The 27,696-nt window shown below is 53.1% G+C and overlaps 1 protein-coding gene across 4 annotated transcripts in view; it reads right to left on the reverse strand.

Moving 5' to 3' along the window:
- Positions 1 to 27,696, reverse strand: part of CLCN4 (chloride voltage-gated channel 4) — a 56,585-nt gene that overhangs the window by 7,919 nt on the left and 20,970 nt on the right. For 3 of the 4 annotated variants that reach the window (XM_047715743.1, XM_047715741.1, XM_047715740.1), the window contains 10 exons: positions 24,818 to 24,972; positions 22,524 to 22,623; positions 18,191 to 18,378; positions 15,397 to 15,519; positions 13,122 to 13,328; positions 12,919 to 12,999; positions 11,201 to 11,746; positions 9,577 to 9,763; positions 7,577 to 7,975; positions 1,757 to 1,973 (listed from right to left, as the gene is read on the reverse strand). In XM_047715743.1, the coding sequence (XP_047571699.1) occupies positions 1,757 to 1,973; positions 7,577 to 7,975; positions 9,577 to 9,763; positions 11,201 to 11,746; positions 12,919 to 12,999; positions 13,122 to 13,328; positions 15,397 to 15,519; positions 18,191 to 18,378; positions 22,524 to 22,623; positions 24,818 to 24,961 (2,192 nt within the window). In that variant the 5' untranslated portion in view covers positions 24,962 to 24,972. Of the gene's footprint in view, positions 1 to 1,756; positions 1,974 to 7,576; positions 7,976 to 9,576; positions 9,764 to 11,200; positions 11,747 to 12,918; positions 13,000 to 13,121; positions 13,329 to 15,396; positions 15,520 to 18,190; positions 18,379 to 22,523; positions 22,624 to 24,817; positions 24,987 to 27,696 lie in introns of all 4 variants that reach the window. The other variant, XM_047715742.1, reaches the window with a different exon arrangement.

Consider the following 27,696-nt stretch of genomic DNA (forward strand, 5'->3'; position numbering starts at 1 on the left):
ATCTCCAGTCCCAAACTTGTATTCGTCGCTTACCGACAGTCCCTACCATGTGCAACACCCCCGCCCCCCGCTATGGCTGGAGCTGAGGACACCTGGCGCGCAGGCTCGGGGTTCTCTGGGTCAGTGCACACATTCGGCCCCCCGCACAGCCAGGAGGGCAGGAAGGAAGCAAGGGAGTAAGGTGGGCTCACTTGGATGTTCATGGGCACCTACTCCACAGTCACTGAGCTTCAGAGCAAGTGACCTTCCGGGCCAGTGAGTCTCTGATGCAATGCGGGCCACCCCGTGCACAGCAGGCTTCCGAATAACATCCCCGATCTCTACCCTCGAAGGGCGAGGAGCATCCCCTCTCTCTAGCAAGGATACCCACCATCTTGGGGGGCAACATCACCCTGGGTGAGAAGTGCTCGGTGAAGCCGGACGGTAGGCTCCGCAGTGTAACTGACGTTAGAGAGTTAAGGCCTCGACACAGGGTATCAGCGTCCCTGCAGCCCCGTCAGCCTACAGAGAACACGCTGGGCGGACAACCCAAGGTTCCAGGCTACCCTGACTGGGCCAGTCTATTCCTCTACCCAGGCCTGTGAAGCCGTGGGATTTGGGCTGTACCTCTGAGCCCAAAGAATGGCCCCGGGGCACGGCACCTCTTGCAGCACCATGAGCCTTCAGTCTGTGCAATGCTAATTTCCTGGCTCGTGGTAACACAAAGCAAATGTAGTTCTGTCACCGCAGAGACAATGCCATGGGGCCACCAGATCTCCCAGCAACTCGGGGACAGCTGTTCTGAAAACAAGAGGTTGTCTTGAACCGACTGCTGTATCAGGGAACGATCCGAGCATGATGTGAACTTCACATCTGCTTATGGGTCACGTCATCCACGAGAAATTCCAGGTGATTGCCGAGAGCTGCCCCGGCTGAACCCAGGGGCACGGGAATACAGGCCACCCTTGACCAATAAGGGTTTGAACCGCATGGGTCCACCTACATGCAAATTTTTTTCGAAACATGCAGGACGGTACTGTAAATGAACTGTCTCTTCCTCATGATTTTCTTAGTCCCATTTCCTCTGGCTTCCAGACTACAGCGTGTAATACATGTTCAGACGAAATACGTGTTAATGCACTGCTCACGTTATCGGTAAGGCTCTGGTCAACAGTAGGCTACCCGCAGTCGGGTTTTGGGGGAGTCAAGTTCTGTGTGACCTTAGACGGCACCGGCCGCCAGCGCCCCCAGTCCAGGGCCGATGTGGGCTCCACCGGACACAGCCCGCAAGCCACCGCCCTTACGACACCCGCTTCTGCAAAAACCCTCGGCGCGTCTTAAGATACAGTGATCCGCGTCTCGTAGCGGTTCCGTAGCTCCTAACCAGGCACCGTGCAGAGGCCGTGCTCCGGGCCCCGTGACGTCCGCCCCGCGTGCCCGCACGCCCTCGTTTTCTCACGAGCCTGTGCCTTTCACTGCCCGCTTCTGCGTGGCACCAGCACATGGAGGCATGCCAGACCCCGTGACAGCACAACAAGCTGTCCCTTCTCCCCGAGCCAAGTGCCACCCAGGGCAGGGGGGAGCAGAAAAGCTGCCCAAATCCTTCTCCTTCGGCTCCTCCCCTTTTTGACTCAACCCTCAGCCTGGGGCCGGCCAGCAGCCGCGCCGGCAGGTTTCTCCCACCTTCCCCTCGCACCGGCTGCCCCTCGAGGCCCCCCGGGGACGAGACCATGACTCGTTCATCTTGGTCTCCTCGGAGTCCGGCCGGAACACTCACCCACTCCGCGTCACCAGGCACTGCCGGAGCCCCAGCTTCCGGAAGATGTCCACCACCGTCTCCATGGGGGTGTGGTCCGTGACCGTGAACGGGCTGAGGTTGAGGACGCGCCGCAGCTTCAGGGGGTGCGGGCTGTTGGCCGGCAGCTCGGGGGGCTCCTCCGTGAAGTACATGATGGAGTTGCTCACGATGCCCTCCTGCCTCTGTCTGGCGTTCTCTGGAATGGGTGAGCGGGAACAATAAGCTACGCAGAGGCCCCTGTTTCGCAACTGCCTCCAGCCCCCGCCTCAGGAGCAGCGGCCTTCCCTCTGTCCGCGTCCCACAATCCCACAGAGAGGGGTTCGGGGGGCAAATGCCACATTCTTAATGAAGGGCTTCAGCCAAACGTCTGGAAAATTGGCATCTCTCTGAAGCTAACGCCATGTGAGGGTCCCTCTGCTGTGACCCGATCGTCGCCAAAGTCTTGACGCGTGGGCCTGAGCAAGGCGACTTCTTTGGGAGGATGTACTACCTCCTCCTGGGCTGGGGGACACCCAGAAGGCCCAGGGCCCTCCACCCTTGCTTTCCTAACACTCCCTCATCATGGGCTCAAGTCGGACATGACAAGAAACCGCACTTTGCTGCCCAACGACCTTAGTAAGTTTTCTTTTTTTCTTTTCTTTTTTTTTTTTTTTTTACAAACTAATTTTTAACTGGCCCAAATGGCATTATGAATCCTGAAAGGAACAAAAACCAATAGGGCCATCCCAGGCTCACAGCCCAGAAATGCAGCTTAATTCCAGACGAGATCGGGCGCGTTCAGGGTGGTATGGCTGTAGACTGCAGCTTAATTCCAAATATGGCCCTTGGGACCAAAGAAATAACTCCAGAAAAGCCACCATGCCCCCACCTCCTGGATGGCCTCTCTTAAAAATGGATCATTTTGGGGATTCCTCAAAGAAAGATAGTAAAACTGTTATGGTAACAATGAGGCTCTTTCTATCTGTAGGCAAGGACATGCAAACGCAAGCCGAAGAAAAGTAGGGTAACAGGAACTCATTAGAAATACAGCTTTATGCAGTACTAGAAACCCAGGCTATTTTAAGTCACACGTGAAATAAATCCATCGGTCTCAAGATATTTCTCCAAGGCAATTTTCCTTCTGTTGGAATTTTAATCTTTCTTTTGGTTCATGGGAAAAGGTTAGGAAAAATGTACAAGTAAGGCTTGTCTTCAAATGGATCCTGGTTTCTAGAATACATCTCTGGCCTTCTCACAGACTACTATTCACCTACATTGTTCTTTGAAAAACAAAATTCGAACTGCCTGAGTATTCTAATGGAAAACTGGCAGCATTCGGGGTCAAGCTGAGTTTGAAAAAGGGTCTCTGTTTAAAAGAGATACCGTGGGCCCGCTGGGCAAATGCCGGCGCATTATGTGGGTCAGGGGAAATGCGGTTACAGCAAATGGGCTGGGATTCGACCACAAATACCAGAGGACACAGAGGCACGACGTGTTTTTCAAGTGTGGACACTGCATGGTACGCGCTGCCCATCTCTCTTCTCAATCAAGACAGTTCTGGCCCAGAGCCCTGAGGTGCGTTGGTGACTAGCAACACACGGCTCATTGTCGCAGCCCGAGAATGCTCTCGCAGTCCCACGTGACAGGAACCCAGCCGTTTCAACCATCGGGGCGACTGGATCAAGGATCGGTCTTCACTGGGATTGGATCAAGCCACAGACCTCAGTCAAGAACTGAAACGAGGATTTGCTGAGCCCCTCATAAGACCAAACACAACTGAGTGACCATCAGTCCACCTGTCGAAATAGAGAACCACCTTCCGTGTCCTCCAAGTGTCCTGATCGGGTTAGAAGCCCCGATCCTATCAGCAGCTAGCTCGGCAATGCCCAGTTCCCGGCTCGCCAGTGCGTTCCCAGGGCCTGGACAAGGCCTGGTATACAGGAGGCACACAATAGATGCTTGCCAAACGCGTGCATGAATCAGTCAACAGGGGAACGAATGAGCGAGTGGTTCTACTAAATGTCCGCGTGCTCAGTCCCTCCGGCCGTGTGGGACAGCCCGTTTCACAGGGAAGACCCCGGGAAGGAAAGCCCACGAGCTGTTCGCTGCCGAAAAGAATCGATGGCACCAGCTGGGCTCGAAGCCAGAGATGCAGGCCGTGTTCCTTGCTACTCTGGAAGGGCTCTGCTAGGCCGCTCTGGAACTGTCCTACCAAGACCTAGCTGAACGCTTCCAACGGGCTACATACAGGCCAAAAACTGATGAATGGAAGGACCAGCGAGAAAGCTTTCTGCAGCCCTCTGCTAGGGCCAACCATGTAGCCCCAACTGGGGCAAGAAACCTCCATCTGTCACCACGAGGCCCGCAACAGAGGCCAGCACGCATGCTCACAGAGGGCGGTCACTGGCTCCTGCTCCCCGCCCTCCCAGCGACCAGAACAATGCCCGCACACGGAGGCTGCACAAGACATACATAGATCGTGCTGGAAAGCTTAAAACAACTCCCCACCCTGGGGATGATCCGGGGCTACAAGAGCGTAGATTCCCAGGCCCTAGGGACTCACGGAAGCCAGAGTCAAAAAAGAACCCCCCCCCCCAAAAGGCCCAATGTTTACGTATGTAGCAGGCCCATGAGCTAAGAAGGAAATGCACCAGAACGTTAACCATGGCCTTCTATGCTGTTGAGAAAGTGGGTGCTTCTTTTTATTTTCCCTTTTGCTTCTGATTTCCCCAATATTCTGTGAATATGTATTAATTCTTTAAAAATAGGGACGGCTGAGTGGTTCAGTCAGTTAAGCGTCTGCTGTCAGCTCAGGTCGTGATCTCCAGGTCCTGGGATCGAGCCCCACGTCAAGCTCAGAGCTCAGCAAGGTGTCTGCTTCTCCCTCTCCCTCTGGTTTTCCCCCTGCTTGTGCTCGCTCTGTCTCTCTCAAATGAAAAAATAAAATCTTTAAAACAAGCAAATACATAAGAATGTCATAAACTTCATTTTTAATTGCTTTAAAGATCAATTAAGCTATTCTTAATACAAGAGCTTTGTTATCTATTCTACCCGAGCTAGTATCAGGGGCCACAGCTCCTGAAGAACGAGGTACATTTTCCACTTTCTAGTGGACAATATGATGACAACACCAGGCACAGAGTGCCGGTAAACTAAATTTCACAAACTCTGATACACCGAGGAATTTGAAGGCTGGAAATAATCACATATGCAGTAGCTAGTCCTGTGGCTTTTAGAGCAATGGTTCTCAACTGGGAGCAGGGTTGCCCTGACCCTCAGGGGACATTTGGAACTTTCTGGAGCTATATTTGGTTGTCATCACTAGGAGACGGGGGTGCTACCAGCAGCTAGCAGCCAGAGACCAAGAATACTGCTCAGCATCCAACAGGAAAGAACGATCCGGCCCCAAGTGTCAATAGCGTGAAGGCTGAGAAGCCCGACTTGGGAAAACACTCTCATCCTGTCCATCAAAAATGCTTCCATGTAACAGACGCCATTAACTAAAAAGGCTGCAGAGAAAAACTGAAACTATATAGCAATAGTTGGCACCAAAAAAAATGTGATAAAAATAAAATAAAAACTATTTCGAAGAACAACTAGATGATTCTACGATATGCTACAGCAGACAGCAGCCCGGAGAAGTCCCTCTGTACATGTGTTCAAGCCCCAGCAGAAGGCAGCAGATGACAGCACTGTTCTCCATGGCTTGTGCGGGTCAGGAACAGCCCTCCCAGGAAGAAACCGCTTTATCCCTCAACAGCCCTTCCAACAGCTCTGACAAGAGGTTCAGTTCTGGTCACAGACCCCTTTCTGCAAGCAAGCATCTTCCACATGCTGCAGAATCATCATTAAATCACCCACCAGACGAAAAAAATGAGGGTTCCCCTTAACTCTTGCCTGTGACTCTAACTTTCCGTCCCTTTAATCATCTTTGCGGCTTCCCGCTGAGCCCTCTCGGAACCCATCCTCACCTAATTGCAGAATTCAAGACTGGAAGAGTCTGAGCCCTGCTAAGCACAGAAAGAGCCTTGTATTTGCAAACAGCACTGAGAGGCAGGGTCTCATTTACGGGGAATTTGCACATGGGTCACACGCGGCCCCATGTGTCCGAACGTGATGGGGAAGGGCGCCACATGTCCTACGTGGGGCTAACCGCTCCCTGATGAGGACATTGGCTGCAGTTTGGCATTCCAGAGATGGCTGGAAAATAACATTTTCAGCTTCATGGGAGCGGCTGCTGCAATTTTTTTTAAGATTTTATTTTTTGAGAAAGAGAGTGAGAGGACACGAGCAGGGGGAAGGGGCAGAAGGAGAAGCAGACTCCCCGCTGAGCGGAAGTCCTGATGTGGGACTCGATCCCAGGACCCTGAGATCACGACCAGAGCCAAAAGCAGATGCTTAACCAATTGAGTCACCCAGGTGCCCCAGTTGCTACAATTTTAACATGATGTGTAAGAAAAGTCCTTATTTGCCCCATCTACCATTCTTATTCAAACCATCTTGGCTCTACTGAACTATAATCTTTGCTCCTAATTCCCCTGAAAACGAAACCAGCATGAGATAGTCACTAGCTAAATGCTAAAGTCATATTTTATATTCACAAAAGGCCACGTAATTCCGCAAATACAGGTCACACATTTCTCCAGCAGGATACAGGGACTCTTCTATTTCCATAGATCGAGAAAACAGCTTTTCTGATTGCTTAGAGTGAAACACTCCTTGCCTTTCCACAAACCACATAAACAGCAGCTTCTACACTATTATCGGTCTGGCTGAAAGCACAGGTACTATTTACACGGCGTGTTGCCTCTTTAGACATTCCAAACATCGCTTCTAAGAGCCCGCCTCCGTCTGCAAGCTTAGATTTCTGCACTAACCGGCTGATGACAATTACCGCTTCCCACTTGATTACAGTAATGGGTTTCAGCGAAATTAGTGAGCTGTCTCGTAGCAGGTGCGCCCGGGGCTGCACAACAGGGAATGGGTCCGGCGACATCACTTTAGTCTTTAAATTTCAGCTTTTGCTTAAAAGATCTTAGGGACTGAATAAATTTCTCAAGGCTGCTGATTACATTATTTTAAAAACAAACCCAACCCTGCTCATACAGCTTAAAACCAACCTCGTTATTTCGAAGGCAATATTTATGCCCACAGGACGTGAGCACAGGCTGAGCCCAGACGCACCAGTGTGCCGTCGGGTCCAAAATATAAACCCAGTTATTGCCTTAGGGGAGGGGAATCCGTTCGAGCAACAAGCTAAGGCGAGAGGATATGGCTTACCCAAACTGATTTTTATAGAGCCTTTGATGAAGGTATTTCAAAGATACTGGAAAGGCTATTCCACATCACAAAAAGATTTTAGAAATTGAAAGGGAGCCTCAGAAATCCTTAACCGAGGGCAGGGATAAGCAAAGGGTCGTCTGGTGAGGGCACAGGCAGTCCTACCCCAGCTAGTCCCACCGGTGAACTTGTTGTACGCCCTGGGAGATGGGATACGCGGGAAAGTCATCAAGCAACCACACAAGCCATGTCGAGGGCCCCATTCCGCCATGAGACGCTGGGCTGGGGAGATCACGGCAGCAGGCGGGCTGCACAGGATGGCCCCGACCCGGCCCGCACACAGGGTGGGGGCTCTGCTGGTCCCTGCCCTGCCACCTCACGTGCGCCAGCAGGACTCCAGCCTGAAGGGGGTCTCCAAGGCTCGCTGTCCTTCTTCCTAGGTCTCTGAGTGGCTCACACCCAGGCCTCTCGGGAATCCTACCTCCCACCTCCCTTTCAGTGCACGCATCCCTAGGCCTGAGCTTCCCTCCCTCTACTCACTTATTGCGAGGATCAGCTCCCGCCTCTGCGCAAATCCAATGAGGCGCTCGGAGTCCCTGGAGACCACCACGGGGAAGCCGTTGTAGTCGGTCTCCTTGATGAGCGTCTCCACATCCTCCACGGTCATGCCGTCCTGGGTGAGCACGGACAGAGGCGGCTCGCCCCGCCGCGGCCGCATGACGTCGGTAGCCAGCGTGCGGTGGGTGAACTCGTCCTTCACGTCCAGAAATGGGTACCCGTTCAAGTGGATATGAGCCTCATAGATGCCTTCTTTCCCAAAGGCATCGGCCACCCATTTGCTGGTCACGGCTGCCGCCATCAAGGGCACAATGTACTCTAGACCACCCGTTAATTCGAACATGATGACCACCAATGACACCGTCATCCGGGTAACTCCACCTGCAGCCAAATACAAGATACAATTCTGAAACTCAACTCCAGACCCTCAGGAGGGCATGAACTGTGGAAACGGACAAGCTGCCTCTAAAGCCTCCAGACACCTGTTCCAAAGACACAGTCCAGCATGTCGCCCAGCACAGACCTCTGGAACGCCGGCCAAGCTCTGGTGAACGCAGCACAACCTCAGGGGGCCGTAGTCACAGCTGCCTGGGGGGCTCTTTGGTGAGAAGACAACTGGGCTGTCTCTTCACCCAAGACCACGAGCCTGGCTTTCGGGTGAGTGGGCTGGGCAGGGCTCTGACACAGTGAATGTGGTTCTGTTCCAGAACCCCGTAAGCTGGGAAACCGCAGAGATTCTTAGTGGCTATGGACAGGAGAGGGACCCAACTGTGGGTCCCCTGGTATCCATTCCAACTCCTACGAGTCTTCCAGTGACCTTGAACTGGGGTTTCTCGACCTCGGCACTAGGACAACTCAGGTGGGTGTTCTGTGTTCTACGGTGGTATCCCCGGCCACCAGCCACTAGATGCCGGTTGCACCGCCCCATAGGTGTGACCACCAAAAATGTCCCCTCTGTCACCCAGTGTTCCCGAGAGGCACAACTGCCCCAGGTTGAAAACCAGTATTCTAGAAGGCGTGGCCGCAACATGGTGGAGACCACGTCCTCACCCAGGCCCTGAATGACTGAGTGGAGAGAAGCTTCCAACCACTCCCACTACACGAACACACGCACGTGTGCACACGCACACACAGGGTCGAGTCTCATTATTCATGGTAGCCATGATCTACAAAGTTGCCACAAATACGGAAGGAGCAAATGCTGAATCAGTGCTCTGGGGAAAACACAAGGTTGGGTTTCTATAAGCTTCTGCTCACACCATTTTGGTCGACCAACCAATACAGAACCTTACTTCCTGTGTATTTCTATTGAAAGAAACCTTTTTTAACACACATAGATGATTCACGAACACTGAACGCACAGCCCGCAGACTGAAACTCCTGTGTGAGAAGACTTCTGTGACCCTCCTATTTTCTCCATAAGACACATCGCAGCCTTCTTGTACGTATGATGCCCAGACAGACTGTATTTAGCACTATGGCTGGGGGCCATTTAAAACAACAAAATCATTCGCAAAATGCAAAACACATGGCAGTAGATAGACCACAAAAAGGCCACGTGTGTAGAGTAACCGAGCTGTGACAAGAGGGCAGGCCTCCCCACCTCGTTCACCCGGAGCTGGGAGCACACACACTAGACACCTCGCACTTTCTGCTGCTCCTGCGTGTGTCTGAGGATGACACAGCAAACGCACCCCAAGTGTTGACTTACGGGTCACAGGTTTTAGCAAGGAGGCCAATTCCCAAACGTGGGCTCCGCAAATAATGAGAACCCACTGCGTATCGCGAGCAAGCTACAAGCCCCGGTGTGATAAGCCACTGAGATTTAGGGCCTTACATGTGACAGCAACACAACACAGCCTGTCCTGGGAAAGCCAACACTCGAGGCCATGTCCTCCCTCTCCCCGGTGCCCTAACCCAGAGCGGCTGGTGGCGGCGCTTGGCCTGGCCCCCCTTCCCTTGCGCCCCAGCCGGGGCTGTACCTAGGCAGGCCGCTGCTCCCACCATGGCATAAAGTCCGGGGGTGACACAGTCCGCTCCGGGCCTGCACCAGTTCCTGAAGACGATCCAGTCGTGGTGATGGTAAGCCAGCTGCTCCACGCCGATTCCCACCATCCTGCCGGCCATGGCTCCCACCGCCATGCTGGGGATGAAGAGGCCTGAGGGGATCTCCGGGGGGCACACAGGGAAGGGAAGTATGAGGGAAGGAGGCCGCAGCCCCGCTTCCCCGCTCCCGGTGATCAATCCCCCCCTCCACGGGCTTGCGCCCTGCTGGTCTTCAGAGGGGCGCAACGCTTCCGAACAGAGGGTCAGCAGTGTGGACCAAACAGGACAAGTGGCTTAACCCATTTGGTCAGTCCTAGCTACTGTGACTCAGACAGAACGCGACTTTACACTTCTGCTACCTCTCCTTCAAAACCTGGCCTACTTCTCCTGCTGGGGATTCAAGGATGATGACCCCCCGCAAATACTCACCCTCCTCTCTCCCCTGTGTGTCATTCACACGAGCTTTTACCATTAAACGTGAAGCCGCAGCAGGGGAATGGAAAAGGGAGGCGTGCGACTGTTCACGGGTCACACCAAGCAGCCCGGTGCGGCTGCCCAGCACCTTCGGAAGCTTTCCACGGGCTCACGGTCCCCATGAGGACACAGTGGTGCCACACCTGTCAGAGAGACGGGGGCCGTCCCCCCTTCCTAATGAAGTACTTTCCCAGAAGTATTCTGAGTATGTTCAAGCCGGTGAAAGGCAGCAAAGAACCGGACTGTGTAAACGGCAAGATCTTGGGGGCGGCGCGCTTTACATTTTGCTGCGTGGAAACGCATTTTCACTTCTCCGGGGATCGGACGTGGGCCAGAGCGCGTGTCTGACCCTCCGTGTTCATGGAGACTGCACGGGATCGCCGATCCCGCCTGGCAGTGGCCCAGGACAGTCATCGATCTGAGGCTGCAAGTGGATTTGTAACCAAATTCCAGGCAAGTCTGGATCCTCGAGGGTGATTTCTAGACTTTGGGATGGTGCTCTGAGTGGCCCCCCAATTCCTAGTCATTTAACTCCCTATAACTGCAAAGCAGACCCCTCTCGGTGGGCACAAGAGGCTGCTGGCATCTCTCCTGGACACACAAACAACCCCTTTGCTGGAAGACAGCGAAGGGGAGACAGCTGGCTGTTTAATAAAGTCCACCCGTCTTCGCCCCTAAGGCAAAAATTCAGATTTCTGTTTGACCATTACCCACTCGAGTACACAGCTGCTTAGCCTTTTTAAAATGAAACAAATCATGAAAGTCCCGCACAGAAAGCAAGAGTAGCAGAACACTACAGGGGTTCCTCGGAGTTCGAAATGTTCTGCTTCGGCTCCTGGGTGCTCATGACACATGAATGACAGACTCTGAGCCCTCACTTGCTCACTTGTACAGTGATTACAGTCTGGTTCCCAGGCGCGCTGTTTATCAAAAGCATTGCATCTTCGTGATTAAAAAGAATGTCAAGTGCCCAGTGTGAGAAAAGAGTTGGTAAAGGTCAGTTTCCCTCCCCCTCTCCCTTTTCTCCTGAAGAGGAGGGTGCCTGTCCCCCCACCCCTGCCCTGCCCCTCCGTCCCCTTCACTGACCTTCATACCAAAGGTAAATATGGTGATGACGATCTTGAAGACCAGCGCCAGGGCCAGCTGCCACATGGCCGTGTAGACCCCGACGCCGGCCGGCCGGTCCGGGATGTCATCCACAGGCCGGGTCATGTTGGGGTCGTTGATGTAGTCACAGAGCTGGGAAGACTCGAGGGCCCCACAGTCATTGAACAGCTCGGAAATGAGCTCGCTTGTGCTCCGGCGCGTGTAGGGGTTGGGGTAGGCGATGATGGCGGTGATGGCGGTCACCACAATGACCTCCAGCACCGGGTACTTCCCCAGCCTGGTGGTTTTGCGTCTCCGACACCAGGCGATGTTGCAGCGGATAAAGAGGGTCCCCCACAGGCCGCCGAAGACCCCGAGCAGGATGAAGGGGAAGAGCTCAGCCATGTACCAGGGCGTGTGATATTCCACGTAGAAGAGCACAAGGCGGCTGTTCCCGAAAGGATTGATGGATCGCAGCGTGAAGGCTGCCACCAGGGCCGCGAAAAAGGACCTCCACAAGGTCTTCAGGGGGAAGTAGTAACTGACCTGGGGCGAACAAGGAGGACATGAGGCTGGCTGAAGGAAGAGCTGCCCTGAGCCCCCAGCCCGTGATCGGCAGCCCCCCCGCCATGGCGCTTAGTGGGACGGTTGCACTCAGACCAAAGACGGGCGGTACCGACTTCCTCGGGCTAGGGTTCATTACCACCAGGACGCACCAACGAAGACATTTAAAGGACTCTGTGTCTTAAAGTGGAGCAGATACTACTCCAGATGTGTTTGAGCTCTTGTAAAAGAAATGGGAATAGTTCGTTCTAATTCTATTTATGTCACAAAGACCCTCCCAAAAGCAAATAAACCTCTGGATTTGATTCTACAGAATAAAATGGAATCGGTCAGGGTAGGAAAACCCTAGCCTGCTGAATGTATTTGTATGTCACATGACTTAAGAATTTTTTTTTTTAACATTATTAAATGCTGGGGGTCAAAAAGAAATATTTTGTGAGCTTTGAAATGGTCAAAAGCAATATTTTGTGACATGTGAAAATTATATAAGATGCACACTCCAGCAGCCACAAAGAAAGTTTTATTGAAATGCAGCCAGAGGGGTGCCTGGGTGGCTCAGTCGTTAAGTGCCTGCCTTCGGCTCAGGTCATGGTCCCGGGGTCCTGGGACTGAGTCCTGAGTCAGGCTCCTTGCTCAGTGGGGAGTCTGCTTCTCCCTTTCGCTCCGCCACCCCCCCGCCCATGTTTGCTCTCTGTCAGATAAATAAATAAAAATCTTTAAAAAAAAAATTTAAAAAAAGAAATGCAGCCATGCCCGCTCGTGTGAGTGTTGTGTGTGGACGCTTTTCCACTGCAACCACAAAGCCGAGTAGTCGACCCGAGACCGGAAAACCGACAGAGCCCAGAATATTTACTCTCTGGCCCTTTGCAGAGAACATTTGCTGATCCCTGGAATAGATCCGTTTGGGTTGTCAAAAACAGAAATGCCTCATTAAGTTGGTTAGGAGAAAGAGACTGCAAACTTCCAAAAAAAAAAAAAAATAATAATAATAATAATTACATTGGCGATTTTTAAAATAATACTTGAAAACATATTTAACAGTAAAAATCGCGGCTTCTTAATGAGCGGCAGGAATCTTGTCACTACCTCTGTGGTAGCCATCCTCAGCCCCCCAAACTGGCAGATCCGCCCCCCCACCCACTGCCCCTTCTCACCTCCTCAAGACTGAAAAGCACACCCCCGATCGGAGCCCCGAAGGCCACGGAGACTCCGGCAGCGGCAGCGGCCGAGAGCACCTGCGGGACAAAGAGCTCTGTGTGAGCCCCCAGCCCTGCTGTGCAGACCCACGTGAGCAGGTGAGCCGGGAGGGGGCTTCCAGAAGAGGCCATCACCGCGGACGGGAGTGCAGCCTGCTCACCTCGCGCCTCTTGCCCTCGTTCTTGCTGTACTTGGAGAAAAGGCTGCTGAAGAAGTTGCCACAGCAGCAAGCCACGTGCACCAGCGGCCCTTCCTTCCCCAGGCTCAGGCCAGAGGACACCACCAGCACCAGGGTGACGGTCTTGATGAGCAGGGTCCACTTCCCCAGGTAGCCCCTGATGATGAAGCCGCTCAAAATGGTCTTTATCTGCAAGAGGATGGAGAACGGGAGTGAGTGAGCCGCTTGGATGCCGCAGCGAGGAAAGGAACTGATTCACCAGCGCTAGACTTGTTTGATCATACAGAAAAGAAGCTACTTTAGTTCTGGACTTGACTGTAATTTTATATTAACAGAATTTATGATAACATACCATATGAATAGTAACTTGAAACCATTTGATGCATAGCGAACCTTAAGAATTTCTAAAGGCGGGGGGCGCCTGGCCAGCTCAGTCAGCTAAGTGTCTGATTCTTTCAGCTCAGGTCCTGATCTCGGGGTCACAGGATCGAGCCTCGCGTCAGGCTCCTGAGTGGAGTACCTTCATCTCCGGCATTATTGATAGAGATCTGTTTCTTAATTCACGGAGAAATACCAAGCGAGGGATTGTGCAAGCACACGTTTCCAAAGAACGCAACGAGCTCCTTCCTATGAAGCCCCAGTGAGGTCTTCTAGCTACACAGTCGGACGGTGTTTCCTGAACTAGCCCCTAACTAATGGCAGACTGGCAGGTCTTTAACTAGGGGTAGCGGGCTTATTTGAGCCAGTGCTCGGGGGATCTCAGATCTCTTTATTTAAGGGATGTTTTATTATGCCTGCCACAGTCCTGCCCTTTTGTGTTGCCTCGGATAAAATTATCTATAATTTTTTGTCAGTTAGTTAATGTAGATTTGGACCCTAGGGTACAGTTGAGAGTGTAATACCATTTAGAAGATCACAAGCATCTAAATTACCTGAGCCTCTGCCAGCCGTGACACGCGGTGAAATGAACAATGTAACAGGTATTTGGTAATTTGCTATAATGATTTTATGAAATTGTCATGATCACATTAGGGACTAAAGAAAGCAAATTCATTGCCAGTAAATGCCAAAGCCTAATCACCTGATTCGTATGAACCAACAGAGACTGAATCAGGCAGAGCTTTCGTGGCATGTACTGGGGTGGTTTTCCAACCCGCAGATGTTCAAGGTAAAAACCTTCCTGGCAAGTAAGTATCTGCGAGAGCGCTTGCTTTTTGTAATGAACTGCAACATCGGTTCAAAGTCAGTTTTAAGAGAACGTGATTTCTTAGAGTCCACAGTGGTTCTACCAACAAAGCTGACAGCGACGGCAGGAAGGACACCCTTGCCTACTTCTAACTCCCCAGTCCAAGGACACTTTTCAGGTGCTTCATAGAGCTTAAACTAGAGCATTTGTTACACAAAAATCAGTGTTCTCTCAATCTGCATTTTTACCATTGTGATCTCTCTCTCTCTCTCTTAGATAAATAAATAAATAAATAATTTTTAAAAAGAACTTTTAAACTTATTTCTGGCTAAAATGTTCACTGTCTGGGCTCTTGGGGGAACTCACTCAATTACCATCATTCTAGCTGGTAGATCCTCCTGGGTCTGAAGTTTGATCACAAGCGTTCCTCTTGGTCGATGAGGTCACTTCCCTCACACTCACGTTACATGGAAGTGCTAGACAACGTAAGAACTCTGAACTCCGGGGTGCGTTCACAGAGCATGTCCTGATTGTGGAAGTAAGTTTTTTAAAGATTGCTACTACCCTGTCACCAGGAAGAGGAAAAGTGGCAAGGGAGTTCGCTCGTAAGAGGGTTGACTCATCAGTCAACATTCTGAGCGACAAACCCCCGTTACTGCCTTCTCCCCATTATGTCACAGGTGCACTGACAAGTTCCTGAAGGGCCACATTTAGGTATGGGGTCAATGAACTGATTGCACAGGCTTTGAGAGTTATGCCTGGCTTGCAAAGATAAGAATTTAATCATCTGAGAAGAGAAAGAGCATTAAGTCCTGACACAGAGCATAAATTCTGGTGCCAGACGGCTGGGTTCAACTTGTAGCAAACCAGCTGTGCAGCCCCAGGCAAGCTGCTTAACCTCTCTGTGCTTCAGTTTCCTCAACTATCAAGTGAAAAATAGCAGAACCCACCTCACAGGCTCATTGTAAGGACTCAACGAGTTAACACATAGCAAATGCTCGGGACCATGCTGGGCACCTAAGCATTTGCTTTTCTTATTACCGGCACAGAAGAAACTAGGCCACCACTCACCTCTGGTATACCGGAGCCACAGGCGTATGGCGCAAACACGCGCACCAGGGAGACGGCCAAAAAGGCAAACAGCAATGCCCACAGGATGTACATGAGGTAATTCAGAATGTAAGCACTGGCGCCCTGGACAACACGCACAAAACGAGAAAGGACACGTGAGCAAAGGCAGAGCACCACCCCCGCCCACCCTCTCCTCAGGGACAGCAGGGCCTTGGCCGGGGACAGCTGCTCAGCTGGCCCCATGTCCCCAGAGAGGCCGGTGTCGGTTTTCAGAGAGGCTGCCACCGCGCTGGCAGGTACACACCGACCCAGCCCCGGGGGCCTCTGGGAGCTGCTTGCACCTGCCTTCCCCCTGGGGAGGCTCCGCCTGCGAGTGTGCGGCAGAGGGCCTGCAGCTGGCCTCATCGGTCACGCTGAAGGTCATGAACAGTGCGACGCCGGCAGATCATGAACAGTGCGACGCCGGAAATTCTGCCGCAGAGCCCCTGGAAGGTTCGTCTGGTCCCATCCGCGGTGCACTGGCCTCTCTCGGCCCTCCCGTAGGCCAGTGGCAGCCCCGTATCCCGCTGTGGTCCAGGCCCCGTGGGCGAAATGCAGACACTCGAGGCCCTATCCCAGGGCTGCCGAGTCAGACACAGAGGGTGGGGGGGGGGCGCAAAATGTGTTTGGGCAAGCTGGCCGGCACTTCGAGGGCAAAACATGAGCTTCTCCTGCAGGTTCATGCACTGAACCACTTATTCCAAATTATCTGATGAATGAAGAACACGCAGTCTGGGGTCTTCGACCCTGAGGACCTGGTCTGCGGGACGGGGACATTTCCGGTGGCCTCAGCTTCATGCCACCATCTGGGTTAGCCCAGTGAGGGGCGAGGGAAAGCGAGGTCACCGACAAGTCAGGCCATCGAGAAGGCCATACGTGCGCCTAGGAAATGCCGAACCACATTCCAGGAGACTGCTCTGGCCTTGACAATCACTTTTATTCACACCCTGTGCAAGAGCGCTCAGACTGAGGAATACGTTTCAGCCACTTAAAACCGTACTTTTTTGAGAGTAAAAATAACTTCTCATTCTTACTAACAGCTCTTCTTTGAATCAAAGTATAAATCTTAGAAACGGCTGAAAAGATGAAGAGCTATATTCCCCCCAACAAAAAAACGTATTGTAAGTAGGAACAAGAAATAAAATATGGTATCCAGCCAATTCTGCCTGTCCACTCCCATCAACCCAAGTAGAGAATTTATTTTGGGAAGAAATGGAGAGCACTGAGAACATGGGAGATTTCAAGATCCCTGTCTCCTTCTGAGATTGGAAAGAATCAATTTTCAATTCTACTGAGGAAGAGGTTTAGCCAAATGGCCCATCTTCAGCTGTGGCTAAGTCCATGGTGGGGATGCATGTGGTTGGGGATGGGGTAGAGGGGAGAAAAGGGATAAACCACACCCATCGTCTAAAAACACACCCTCGCACTACCCCTCATGTGAATCTCGCCAACCTAGCTGCCCTGCCCCACCTGGGCTTCCGATCTGTCCATGACCCACAGTCACTGTAATGGCCCGTGAATTCAGTTACAAGTTAACCCTTTTCCTGAATGAAGACTTTTGTATAGATGGGAAGCTCTAAGGGCCTTGAAGGCCAGTGCCCAGTCTGTAGCTACCTGGACCCTCCTATCAGAGAAGGCCCAGAAACATCCTCAGCAATGCGCTCTTAAAATGCTTTGGAAGACGAGTACTTAAAGCACAGTGGGGTGGCACGTCACACCTGCTAGGACGGCTAGAATCGAACCCAGACGATCACAAGTGCCGGAAAGCCCCACACACACAGCTGGTGGCGTTGGAAAATGGGGAACTCACTCTTGAAAATACTCCTCCAAAGGTTTAACACCGAGTTACCACAGGACACAGCAATTTACCAACTAAGTCGAGCCCCAAGAGAGATGAAAAACAAGGTCACGAAAAACATATATAAAAACCTGTATACAAACGCTCAAAACAAAATCATTCCTAACGGCACAAGAGGGGAAGCAGTCCACGTTCGTCAACTACGGAGTGGCTAAGTATGGTCAAGCCATACAGTGAAATAGGATTCAGCCACAAAAAGGAACGGAACAGCAATTTATCCTATAGCATGAACCTGAAAAACGTGATGCTGAGTGAAAGAAGTGGGCACACTGAGTTAGAGTTATTTTTAGCACTCTACGCCGCACAGTGTAGGACTCCAGCTGGAGACAAAGAGATCAGGAGTTGCTTAGGGCTGGTGGGTTGGGAGGAATGGGGAGTGGCTGCCAATGGGTACAACGGTTCTTTTGGGATGATGAAGGTGTTCCAGAATTGTATTGTGGTGACGGCAGCACAACTCTGAATCTTCTAAAAACCAGGGCCCTTAACATTTTAAACGGGCAAACCGTGTAGAATGTGAATCGTATCTCACTAAAGCTGGTACTGTTTTTTGTAAAAAAAAAAAAAAAAAAAAAAAAAGGTAACTTCTTTTCATATCGGAAGGTATAAAAAGCAGCCCTGTTTCTTCAGCACAGTCAGCACATCCCTCTCGGGAAGAAAAAACAAGACTTTTACAAATACATACATATATGGTGCACGTGAATCAGTAGGGAAAGCTTTTCCGACTCAAGTTTGCGCATCAGAGCCAGAGGAAGCCAAGGCGCACTGGGACTGAGCCAAGGACGGTCATCAGAACAGACACTGGAAGGAAGCACGAGCAGCCACAGAAGGCCCAGGGCTGTTCCAACGGGCCTGCGGAGCGGCAGGGGCTCCCAGCCAGGACCCTGCCCAGAAACCCACCTCCGACTGATTCACCAGCAGCTCCGACCATTTCTGCCAGAGGGGACACTTGTCCCTGTCCTCAAAAGTGGTCTCGTTGGAAGTCCAGCAGCACTGCTCATGGCTGTACCAGAAGGCGGACAGGCAGACCCCCTCCTTCAAGTCAGTCATCCAGTCCACGGCGAGATCGATAACTCCAGCCAAAGTGCCTGGAAGAAGCAGCAAGAGCCACTCAGACGAAGCGTCCTATGATGAGGCGGGAGAACACAGGGCCCGGGGGCCGACGCGGGAGCCCGGCAGCAGGGCAGGCCGTGCCAGGGAAGGGGGGACCATGCTGCGGATGGGGCATGAGAGAGGTCTCCTGAGCACTCCCAGTGTGACCAAGGCCATGCCCAGCCCCAACAAGAAACAGAGGCTGAGGACGGGTGGTGCTTGGGTGGCTGAAATCCGGCAGGAACGACAGACATTCAGGGCTTAAGTTCTCACAAGCCACTAGGGCCAAGCAGTTTTCAAAATTCATTCCTTCCAAATCCTAGAAACAGGGTACACAGGCCCTATAAATGAGGCTACCCCCTCAGTGGCTTCTGGGCCCTGGTGCTGGGATCACACACTTTAAATATTTCTCAGGCAAACCTGACAATCCAGACACAAGGGAGGCATGAGGACCATAACAGCCTCATCATTTAAGTAAGGTTTTTCCACCAAATGGGAACCAAATTTGGAAAATCCCACTTGTTAGAACTTTCTGGATTTTAAAATCATGGATAAGGGATTGTGGATCTATGTAAGTAGGTAACTACTTTAAAGGCATATAAAGGGAGATATCTTATAGTGTGCAGTGGGCCATGGGAGGCTACCTTGGATCTCCTTCTAAATAACCCATACTTCCAGAGTCTTTTACAGAGGCAGGGAATACTTTCAGGCTACTAAATTTTTCAAACTTTTACTGGATCCTTCTAACAATATCAGTTCCCCACCTGCACCCATACACCTGCATCAGGGTTGGCCCTTCCCTGCTCCCCCATTACATCGAAAGCGTCCACTGTTCTTGGGAGATCACCCGAATCCTTTGCAGGTGCCAGACTCGAACAGCTGGCCCCTCAAGCCCTCCCCGCCTCACTCTCTCCATCACTAACACCCCCATCCTGCCCACAGCATGTTCCTAGAGTGCCCCTGGTTCGCCTCGCTACGCCACCTCAATCAGCACTGCCCCGCCCCGGACCCGGCAAGCTCCTACTTATCTTCCAGATTCAATATTTACATCATTTCTTCCAGGAAGCCTTTCCCAGGAAGTCCAAGTCTGGGCTAGGCATAGTTCCCGGCCATTCCCCCATCATAACTCATATCCTCATCACACGAGTGTGTGTGTGTGTACAGTGTCTAGGCCGTAAGTGTGTGTGGGGGGGAGTTGTGTAGTGTGGTTTACACACCAAGGTAGGGGTCAGGCCAGATGTTCAGACTGTGTGTCCACTCTAAGCAGGCAAGGGCCACCTGCCTTGTCCACTGTTTTATGTATCAGGTACGTGGCAAGAACTTTATTTCCATGGGGCAGTAAATGAATGAACGAAAATCAGAAAACCCAGATCGATCCATTTACTCGAGGGGTAGTTACTGAGCACCGAGTGCCTATGAGCTAGTCCCTGTCCCACGCTCCTGGGAAATGGCAGTGAACACGGCAGGCTCAGATCCCTGCCTCCGCGGCACCGCACATCACAGGGAGGCGGGCCACTGGACAGCGGAAGGAAATCAGGGGCTCTGTGAGAAGGCAGCTAAGTGCTAGGGAGCAAACTGCAGCCCCTGACAACGGTGTGGCCCCTCTGGGAAACAGCGTGACAGTCCCTCAGGTAACACACAGCTGCCATCTGACTCAGCAAGTCCACTCCGGGGCAAGCGCCCAGGAGACGTGAACACACACATCTATGCGACACGCGCACGTGGAATGCTCACGGTGGCACTACTCGCAGGAGCCAAAGATCAGAAACAGCCCCGAGCCCCATCCTGCGGAACGGCAGGGTCAGATGGACTCCAGGCACGCAGCGCACTCGAACTTGGCAGCAAAAACGAGCGGAGCTGATGGGGCCCGGCATGTGACGCCGAGTGCGGAGGCTGATCGCGGGACCCCATGGGGGAGGCTCCCGCCGCCCTGAGATGGCCAGGCCGGGCCAATGTGCGGGGCCACAAGTTAGGGTCAGCGGCATCCTGGGGCTGAGAGGCGGCTGGGGGCTGCGGGCCTTGCTAGCCAGGGCTGTGGAGGTCCTTTGGGGGCCGGAGAGAATGTTCTAAAAGGGGCTACAGTGAGGGTTTTGCAACTCTGACCGCATCAGAAACCGTGACACTGTACACTCCGACGAGGTGAACGGTGTGGAATGTGAACACTATCTTAATAAAGCTTGTACACACACACACACACACAGACACACACGCACGCACATGCACTGGGGCGGGGGGCACGGGGCCGAGAGAGGGAGAGAAGATCAGAGGATCACTGGGTCTAACCCCCTCGCCTTCTTTAGGTCTTTGTTCAAACGTCTCCTGGCGCTGCAGGCACTCCCTGAGCGCCGGCTCCAAGTCCCGCTCCCTCTCTAGGCCTCGATCTTAATCTTCGCCAGGGGGCAGCGCTGCGCGGCTGGCTTCGTTCGGTGGAACAACAGCGACACCCAGTGGGGACTCCCGATAAGCGCCCCGCAGAGGAGCCGCCGGCCCCGCCATTGTGAGAGTCAAACACCCCGTCCAGGATGCCGCTGCAGAGGGAGGGCTGGCCAAGCCAGGGGGCCTGAGTCCTCCCCACTGTCAGGACAGCTGGAGAGGAGCATAGCGAAGGGGACACGATTTGCTGGCTCTCCCTTCACGGCACTCTGTAGCCACCTGCACTGTCAGCGTCCCCCCCGCCTTCTCACTGTCCTCCTGTATTCTTCTGGAGGGTGTGCCCAGAGCGCCCAGAGCGGGGTGGGGGGCACCAACCCTGGCCCCACATTAGGATCATGGGTGGGGGCTAGGATGAGGGAGGGGGGCTCTCCCCAATGCTAGGGCACCATCTCCAGGGAGACTCTTGAAGCCCAGGCAGCAAAATTTTTTGCTTTCATTCCCCAGGGGAGTCTTCCAGAAAGGACTGGCAGAAATTGGGCAGACGGGGAAACCAAGAGGGCAATATCAGATTTATTCAACAGAGCCTAATCGGGCTCTTACAGGAGTCAGTAAATCCACGCTCTGCTCTCTGCTCTGGCAGATGCTAGAACATCTTTTCCGGATTTCTTCATTTCCTCTATTTATTTTTCCTGCCTAGAAGCCAAGAATCATGATACGGTACATAGTTTCATAAATCTCTTCTAAATAAAGACATCAAAACTCACAGCAAATGCCTACCCTGCCCGCCTTCAAAGGTGTTCGTGGAAGCAAACAAATTGGTGGCGAAGACACCGGATAGCCATGAAATCGAATCCCCGGCAACACTGCCCCGGGAAGGGAACGCTAAAACTGGTGAAATGCGGGAACCCTCCCGGCAAGTGAGCCCCTCCCATAGCGGGGTACGGACGAAATGAAAGAATGCCCAGAGATCGGACTCCTCGGTCATCACAGTTTGTGTCTGGGCCCTGTTAGCATTCAGTCTTTCTTAGAGCATCTACTATATTCTGCCTTTATGACAGTCACTCGCTGATCAATCCCGTAACTGTCACTATTATGTTATCACAGGTAAGTGATTTTTATTAAGGGACTCGCTTTTAGCGTGCTCGGTTTTTTTTATTCTTAGACATTAACCTTCAGAGCCTCCTAAAAGAAGTACATCTCCGGAAAGAGTTTCCATGGAGAGCTGGTGCGTTTGATAGTAAAAGGGCAGGTTTCCCCTCCAATTACGCCTCCATTCGCTCTGGAAGCATCAACTGCTCGCAAGCCTGGTGCTGGGGTTATAAAAACTAAGGGCGCAGCATCCCCAAGGGTCAGATCAACGCACGGGCCGGAGGTATTTGCCGTGGGCCTCCCTCCGACCCTGGGTATGTCTCGAACGTGCTCTGAGTTCCCCAGGGTGTGCACAGCTCACTCCAGGGCCTGTGTGGACATGGCCAGCCGGCTCACCAAGTACAAAAGTGACTGCATTTGGGCTCCATGCCCTGGAGTCTTGCCTTATTGAGGATACGTTTAATGTTAAAGGTGTGGTCATGGGTTCTGCTCCCAGGTATTTCAAGTAATAGATCCCTTGCACACGGTAAAAGAGAATCGGTCCCTTTCTAGAACACCAGCTCGAACCGGGACAGTTGGGCCTCTGCGGCCCGGCCCCTGGAGGCCCGGCCCGGGGCGGGGGGGGTCCCCACGGCCCACCCCCCCGCCACGTACCCGCGCCCCACCCCCCGCCATGTACCTGCCAGCAGGCCAATGAGCAGCATCACCACCCAGCCTGACCAGGCGTCCAGCAGACTCTTGATGAACTCCCATATGGACTCCTTGCTTTTGCTGGTTATCTAGAAACAGAGAGACACGGTAGCGGACTCCGGATACGTTTTCCCATTCACGCTTCCTTCCCTGAAACAGTTTCCTCCAGGAAACAAGGCAAGTGAGAAAATGAATGTAATTAAGCAACTAAATTGCCACTTTGGTCCCCCTTCCCTGCTACCTGGCGCAGTGACAAAATGGGCTTTCGGGTTCAGGCCAAGTTGGAGAGATGCCATCACAGCCGCCGAAGACTTGGAAGCGCCCCCCCCCAAATTCACTTGATTACAAAACTTCCTAAGTGTGATTTGAACCCCGATGATTCAGAGGCCACTCTGAAGGGAGACAGCGATTCCCTGTCACAGTTTTAAATCAGAATGACCACTTTCACCCTCCCCAGATGGTCTGCTCATGAAGCCTTCTTTTGTCTTCAAGGTCAGATGTTAACAGCTGGAACTGTGCATCGGCTAGCATGGGTCACCTTCGCCAGGTGGGCGGACGTATGGGTCACCTTTGCCAGGTGGGCGGACGTGTCCGAGCACACTGTGGGGACGCCCCTCTCCCTCCCACCCTTGCTCTGAGGCGCCGTTCCTCTCACAACTCCTTAAAACATTTTCTGGAAAGATGTTGGGCTCTGCGGGTCAGCCGGCCTCTGTCACGAGCACTCAGCTCTGCTGTGGCGGCCCAGACGGAGCCGGGAGGAGTGGGCCAGCAAGTGGGCACGGCCGTATTCCAAGGAAACTGTCCTGACCGGAGCAGGGGCCCGGCTGGCCCGGGCCCGAGGGCCAGAGTCCAGCAACCGCTGCTCCAGGCCGTCCCCTCGCCCACGGTCTGCACACCAGAGCCCAGAGGCTGGAGAGTTTTCTGGACTTCACCTCACTTGCTCGCCACCACTTCGCTGGGGCCCCTCCCTCACCTCTCTCTGCCTCTCCCAGGTGTCTGTCCAGGCGCCCCCCACCTCCCTCAGCACCCGCTCAATCTCGGCAGGGCCCAGAACGCTGACCACCTCCTTACCTCTCCCTCCACCCACCCAGGCCACCTCGGCCACTTCTACAGCTTCAGCCCCCACTCACAGGCCGGGTCCCCACCCCCCACCCCCCGCACCGCAGCCCTGACCTCACCCTTGAACTTCAGAGTTCCAGCTGCCCGCCAACCCCCACCCCCCAGCTGCAGGCTGGGAAAACAGCTCAAACTCATGGTGGCTGACACAAAACTCACGTCTGTTGCTCCCCTCTCCTCCCTTCTTGCCAACGAGAGCATCACCCCCTCTCTAACGCTGGCCGGAGCCTCATCCGGGACTCTGCTCCCTGCCCATCCCCAATAAAGGCCCCCCCAAATCCGGTCAGGGGCTCCCCTGAGTAACTCTTGACCCTGAGCCTCTCTCATGTGCGCTTCGCTGCCTTTGGTCAGACCTTCTTCCTCTTTCTCCTGAACTGACTTCCAAGCTTCCCGTCTGGCCCTCTGCCGTATGCCTTTCTTCTACTCTGCGACGGTGAAGATGAAACCCAAACACGTCTTCATGCCTCCTTGCTCGTTCCTGGCGCGGTCCCCTGCCCACGTCCTCCCCTCCTGGGGGGCCCTCCCCCAAGCCACAGAGCTTCTGAACCGTCTACTGGGCCGTGTTCTCTCAGGCCTCTGTGACTTAAAAAAGGGCCCCTCCTGATTTTAGAATCTTTTCTCCTTTCTCCGCGTAGTAAACTCCTAGTCCACCTCTAAGGCCCGACAGAAATGTCACCATCTCTAAAAAACCCTTCCCTAACCGTCCCGCCTGAATGATCCCACAGCACTTACACCCAGCCTTATGGTGGCCACGAAAATAGAGACTGATGGCCCACGAGCTGCCAGGCCCTGCGGTCTGTGCTTTCATACACACGCAGCTCCCTCGATCTGCAGACAGAACGACCTCCAGCCTTGCAGAGCGGAAACCAGGGTCTAGAAACAGCGCCCCAGAGCTCACCCAGCCTCAAGTCGTTGAGGACGGGATGTACTTGATTTGTCAGCTTCCGGGGTCCCCTCATCGCCCTCCACACCGCACCTCTGTAGGACACGGCCTCCCGCCCCAAGCGGGCCGCCTCGTGATTGCCTGTCCACGTCTCCGCCTGCCTCGCTAGCCCTTCTCTTCTCTTCCTCGGACTCTCGCCCAGCATGTGACAGGTGAGCTAACCCTACCTCGGCGACCGCCCCCGGAGGGAGCGCCTCCGACATGTCTTCGTGAAGGCCACCCACCTTTCTGTGTCTGTCGGTGTCCCGGGACTTCTCCCGCAGCCAGTCGATGGTGTGGAAGTCCTCGTACGTCCCCACATCAGGGAAAGGCTCGTCGAGGAAATCCATCAGGTTTCCAGAGCCGCTCATCGCTCCGGCATTGACCATGCTAGTTACACCTGGGAGAGAAAGCCTGGGATGCAAACCGTCACTCAGGACATCCGCAGAGACACGGCAGAGCAAGCCGCACGTAGCAATTTCTTACACCAGAATCGCCTCCGCACGGGCATCTCTGCTGCCACGAAATAGATACGCTCCGTCTTAGCCCCTTCAGGCTGCTGTAACAGAGCGCCGACGGGGCGGCTTAGGAACAGAAATGTCTCCCTCGCAGTCTTGGAGGCTAGTAGTCCAAGATCAAGGCACTGCAGGGTCGGTGTCCGGTGAAGACCCTCATCCTGGTTCACAGGCAGCCATCTTTTTTTTTAAGATTTTTATTTATTTATTTGACAGGCAGAGATCACAAGTAGGCAGAGAGGCAGGCAGAGAGAGAGGAGGAAGCAGGCTCCCCGCTGAGCAGAGAGCCCGATATGGGGCTCGATCCCAGGACCCCAGGATCATGACCTGAGCTGAAGGCAGAGGATTTAACCCACTGAGCCACCCAGGCGCCCCCATAGGCAGCCATCTTCTTGCTGTGTCTTCATGTGTCGGAAACAACCGTGGAGCTCTCCGGGCTCTCTTTTATAAGGACACCGATCCCACTGGTGGGGGCTCAGCTCTCCCGGCCTGACCACGGCCCAAGGGCCGCACCTCCTAACACCATCCCATTGAGGGTTGGGTTCCAACACATGAATTTGGGGGAGACACCAACCTTCGGTCTGTAGCTCAGTTGAGTTTTGTTATCTGCACCCGTTACATTCTATAAATCACCACGAACAAGTTAGCGACCACCAAAGCGATGTCCCTAAGAGCTAGGTAGGTCTGGGTTCCTACAAGCCTCTGGTCATGTTTTTGTAAACCAGTCAATACACAACCCCGCTTTCTGTGTTTCTGTTTTAAGACATCTTCTTGAGGGGCGCCCCGGTGGATCAGTAGGTGAAGCCTCTGCCTTCGGCTCAGGTCATAGTCTCAGGGTCCTGGGATCAAGCCCCACATCGGGCTCTCTGCTCAACGGGGAGCCTGCTCCCCGCTCTCTCTGCCTGCCTCTCTGCCTACTTGTGATCTCTCTCTCTCTCTCTCTGTCAAATAAATGAAATCTTTTTTTAAAAAAAAGACATCTTCTTGAACATATACCACTGATTCGTTAACACACTGAAATCCCGACTGCCTCACTGCAATTCATACCTGAATGAAGCTTATCTGCCCAACGGCTTCTCTCTACTAGGCGCACCGCTGCCTTCTCGCACCTGGAGACACCAGAGACCCTCCAGCCCTGCATTTCGGGCCCATGACAAACAGCGAATTACCAAAAAAAAAGAAGGCACAAAAATGTGAAAAACATGGCATTAAACAGTCTGTACAAAGGACACTTGTTCATAGTCAGAGCTGAATGAAGCAAGATGGCGGGGCCAGGAGTGTGCTGTTCGGGTGACTCGAACTTCGTGCGACTCTGCGCGCACACGTCTGTGAGTAACCGGGAGAGTCCCCCAAAGCCCCAATTTGGGGCTTAAGAGTACATTTTAGTGGGGAGGCCAATGCACAACCGTGAAGTATGAAGTTCAACCACACGCATCTCTGAAAAACCTCAAGTTCTGCGAAGAGCGAGGCATCAAAACGAGAGGGCTGGAGGGGCAAATGGGGTCAGAGCATACCAGTCCCAATCCAGTCCCTGCACCTAAACCCATAATCCGTTCTCCTGTGAGATGAAGTACGAAGCACGCGGGTATTCAAACCACACAGCAAGAGCGGAGTGAAATGCTGACCCGACATTATCTCGCTGTGGAAGCCAAGGCAATCCGCGAGGGCAGCGGCCCTTTTTAGGGGGTGCGGGGCAGAGGCGGGGGACCCCCTGGAGATGGACAACCTGCCATGTGCCGCATGTTCTGGTCTGGTGTGTGCGCCCCAGAAATTCGTATGCCGAAACCCCATCCCGCAGTGTGACGGTGTTAGGAGGTGGGGCCTTTGGGAGGTGACTAGGTCGGAAAGACAAAACCTTATAAAAGAGACCCCAGAGTGCTCCCTCACCCCTTCCATCATGTGAGGACACAACGAGAAGTCTCTGGCGGAGAAGAGGGCCCTTACCCAACCTTGCCAGCACCGCCCCCTCACTCCGATGTCAGACTTCCAGCCTCCAGAAGCGTGAGGAATGAATGTCTCGTGTGTAGAAGCCCCCCAGTCTGTGGGATTTGATCACAGCAGCGCAAACAAACCAAGACAAGCCAAGAGCCACGCCCGGCTGGCAGCACACCGCCCTGGGCAAGGAAACCAGGGTTACAGGCACTCACTTTTCATTTTTCTTAAAATACAGTCAAAAGGGCTCCTGCTGCCAGGACAGTAGCCAAGCTGAGGGTTTCTCCTTTTCCTGCCTAAGATAACAATTCTACTCCCACTCTCCTGGCTCCCTGGGTCTGGAAAACAACCCCGAATAAACCAAGACACCTTCCACGTTATACCACCATCAGAGCCTGATTTACACATCACACAGGAGCTAATCTGAGATGCAGAAAATACTCTGCAGCAGGACCAACGCTCCCCCACTAGTTAGCAGGGGAAAAAAGTACTACAGTCTCACAAAGACAAGAGGTTGGAATAAGCACTAAATAAAAATTACTTTGGCAAAGAGCATGGAAATGTGAATTATAGGCCGAGGACCACAGAAATGCTGGAGTCAATGGTTAAAGAGGTGAAGGGCAGTTATAAAAATATTGGAGCATGGGTACTCTCGTTGCTTTATGTATTTTTACATA

The sequence above is a fragment of the Lutra lutra genome, chromosome X (genome assembly GCF_902655055.1).
Source record: "Lutra lutra chromosome X, mLutLut1.2, whole genome shotgun sequence".
Taxonomy (NCBI): Eukaryota; Metazoa; Chordata; class Mammalia; order Carnivora; family Mustelidae; genus Lutra; species Lutra lutra.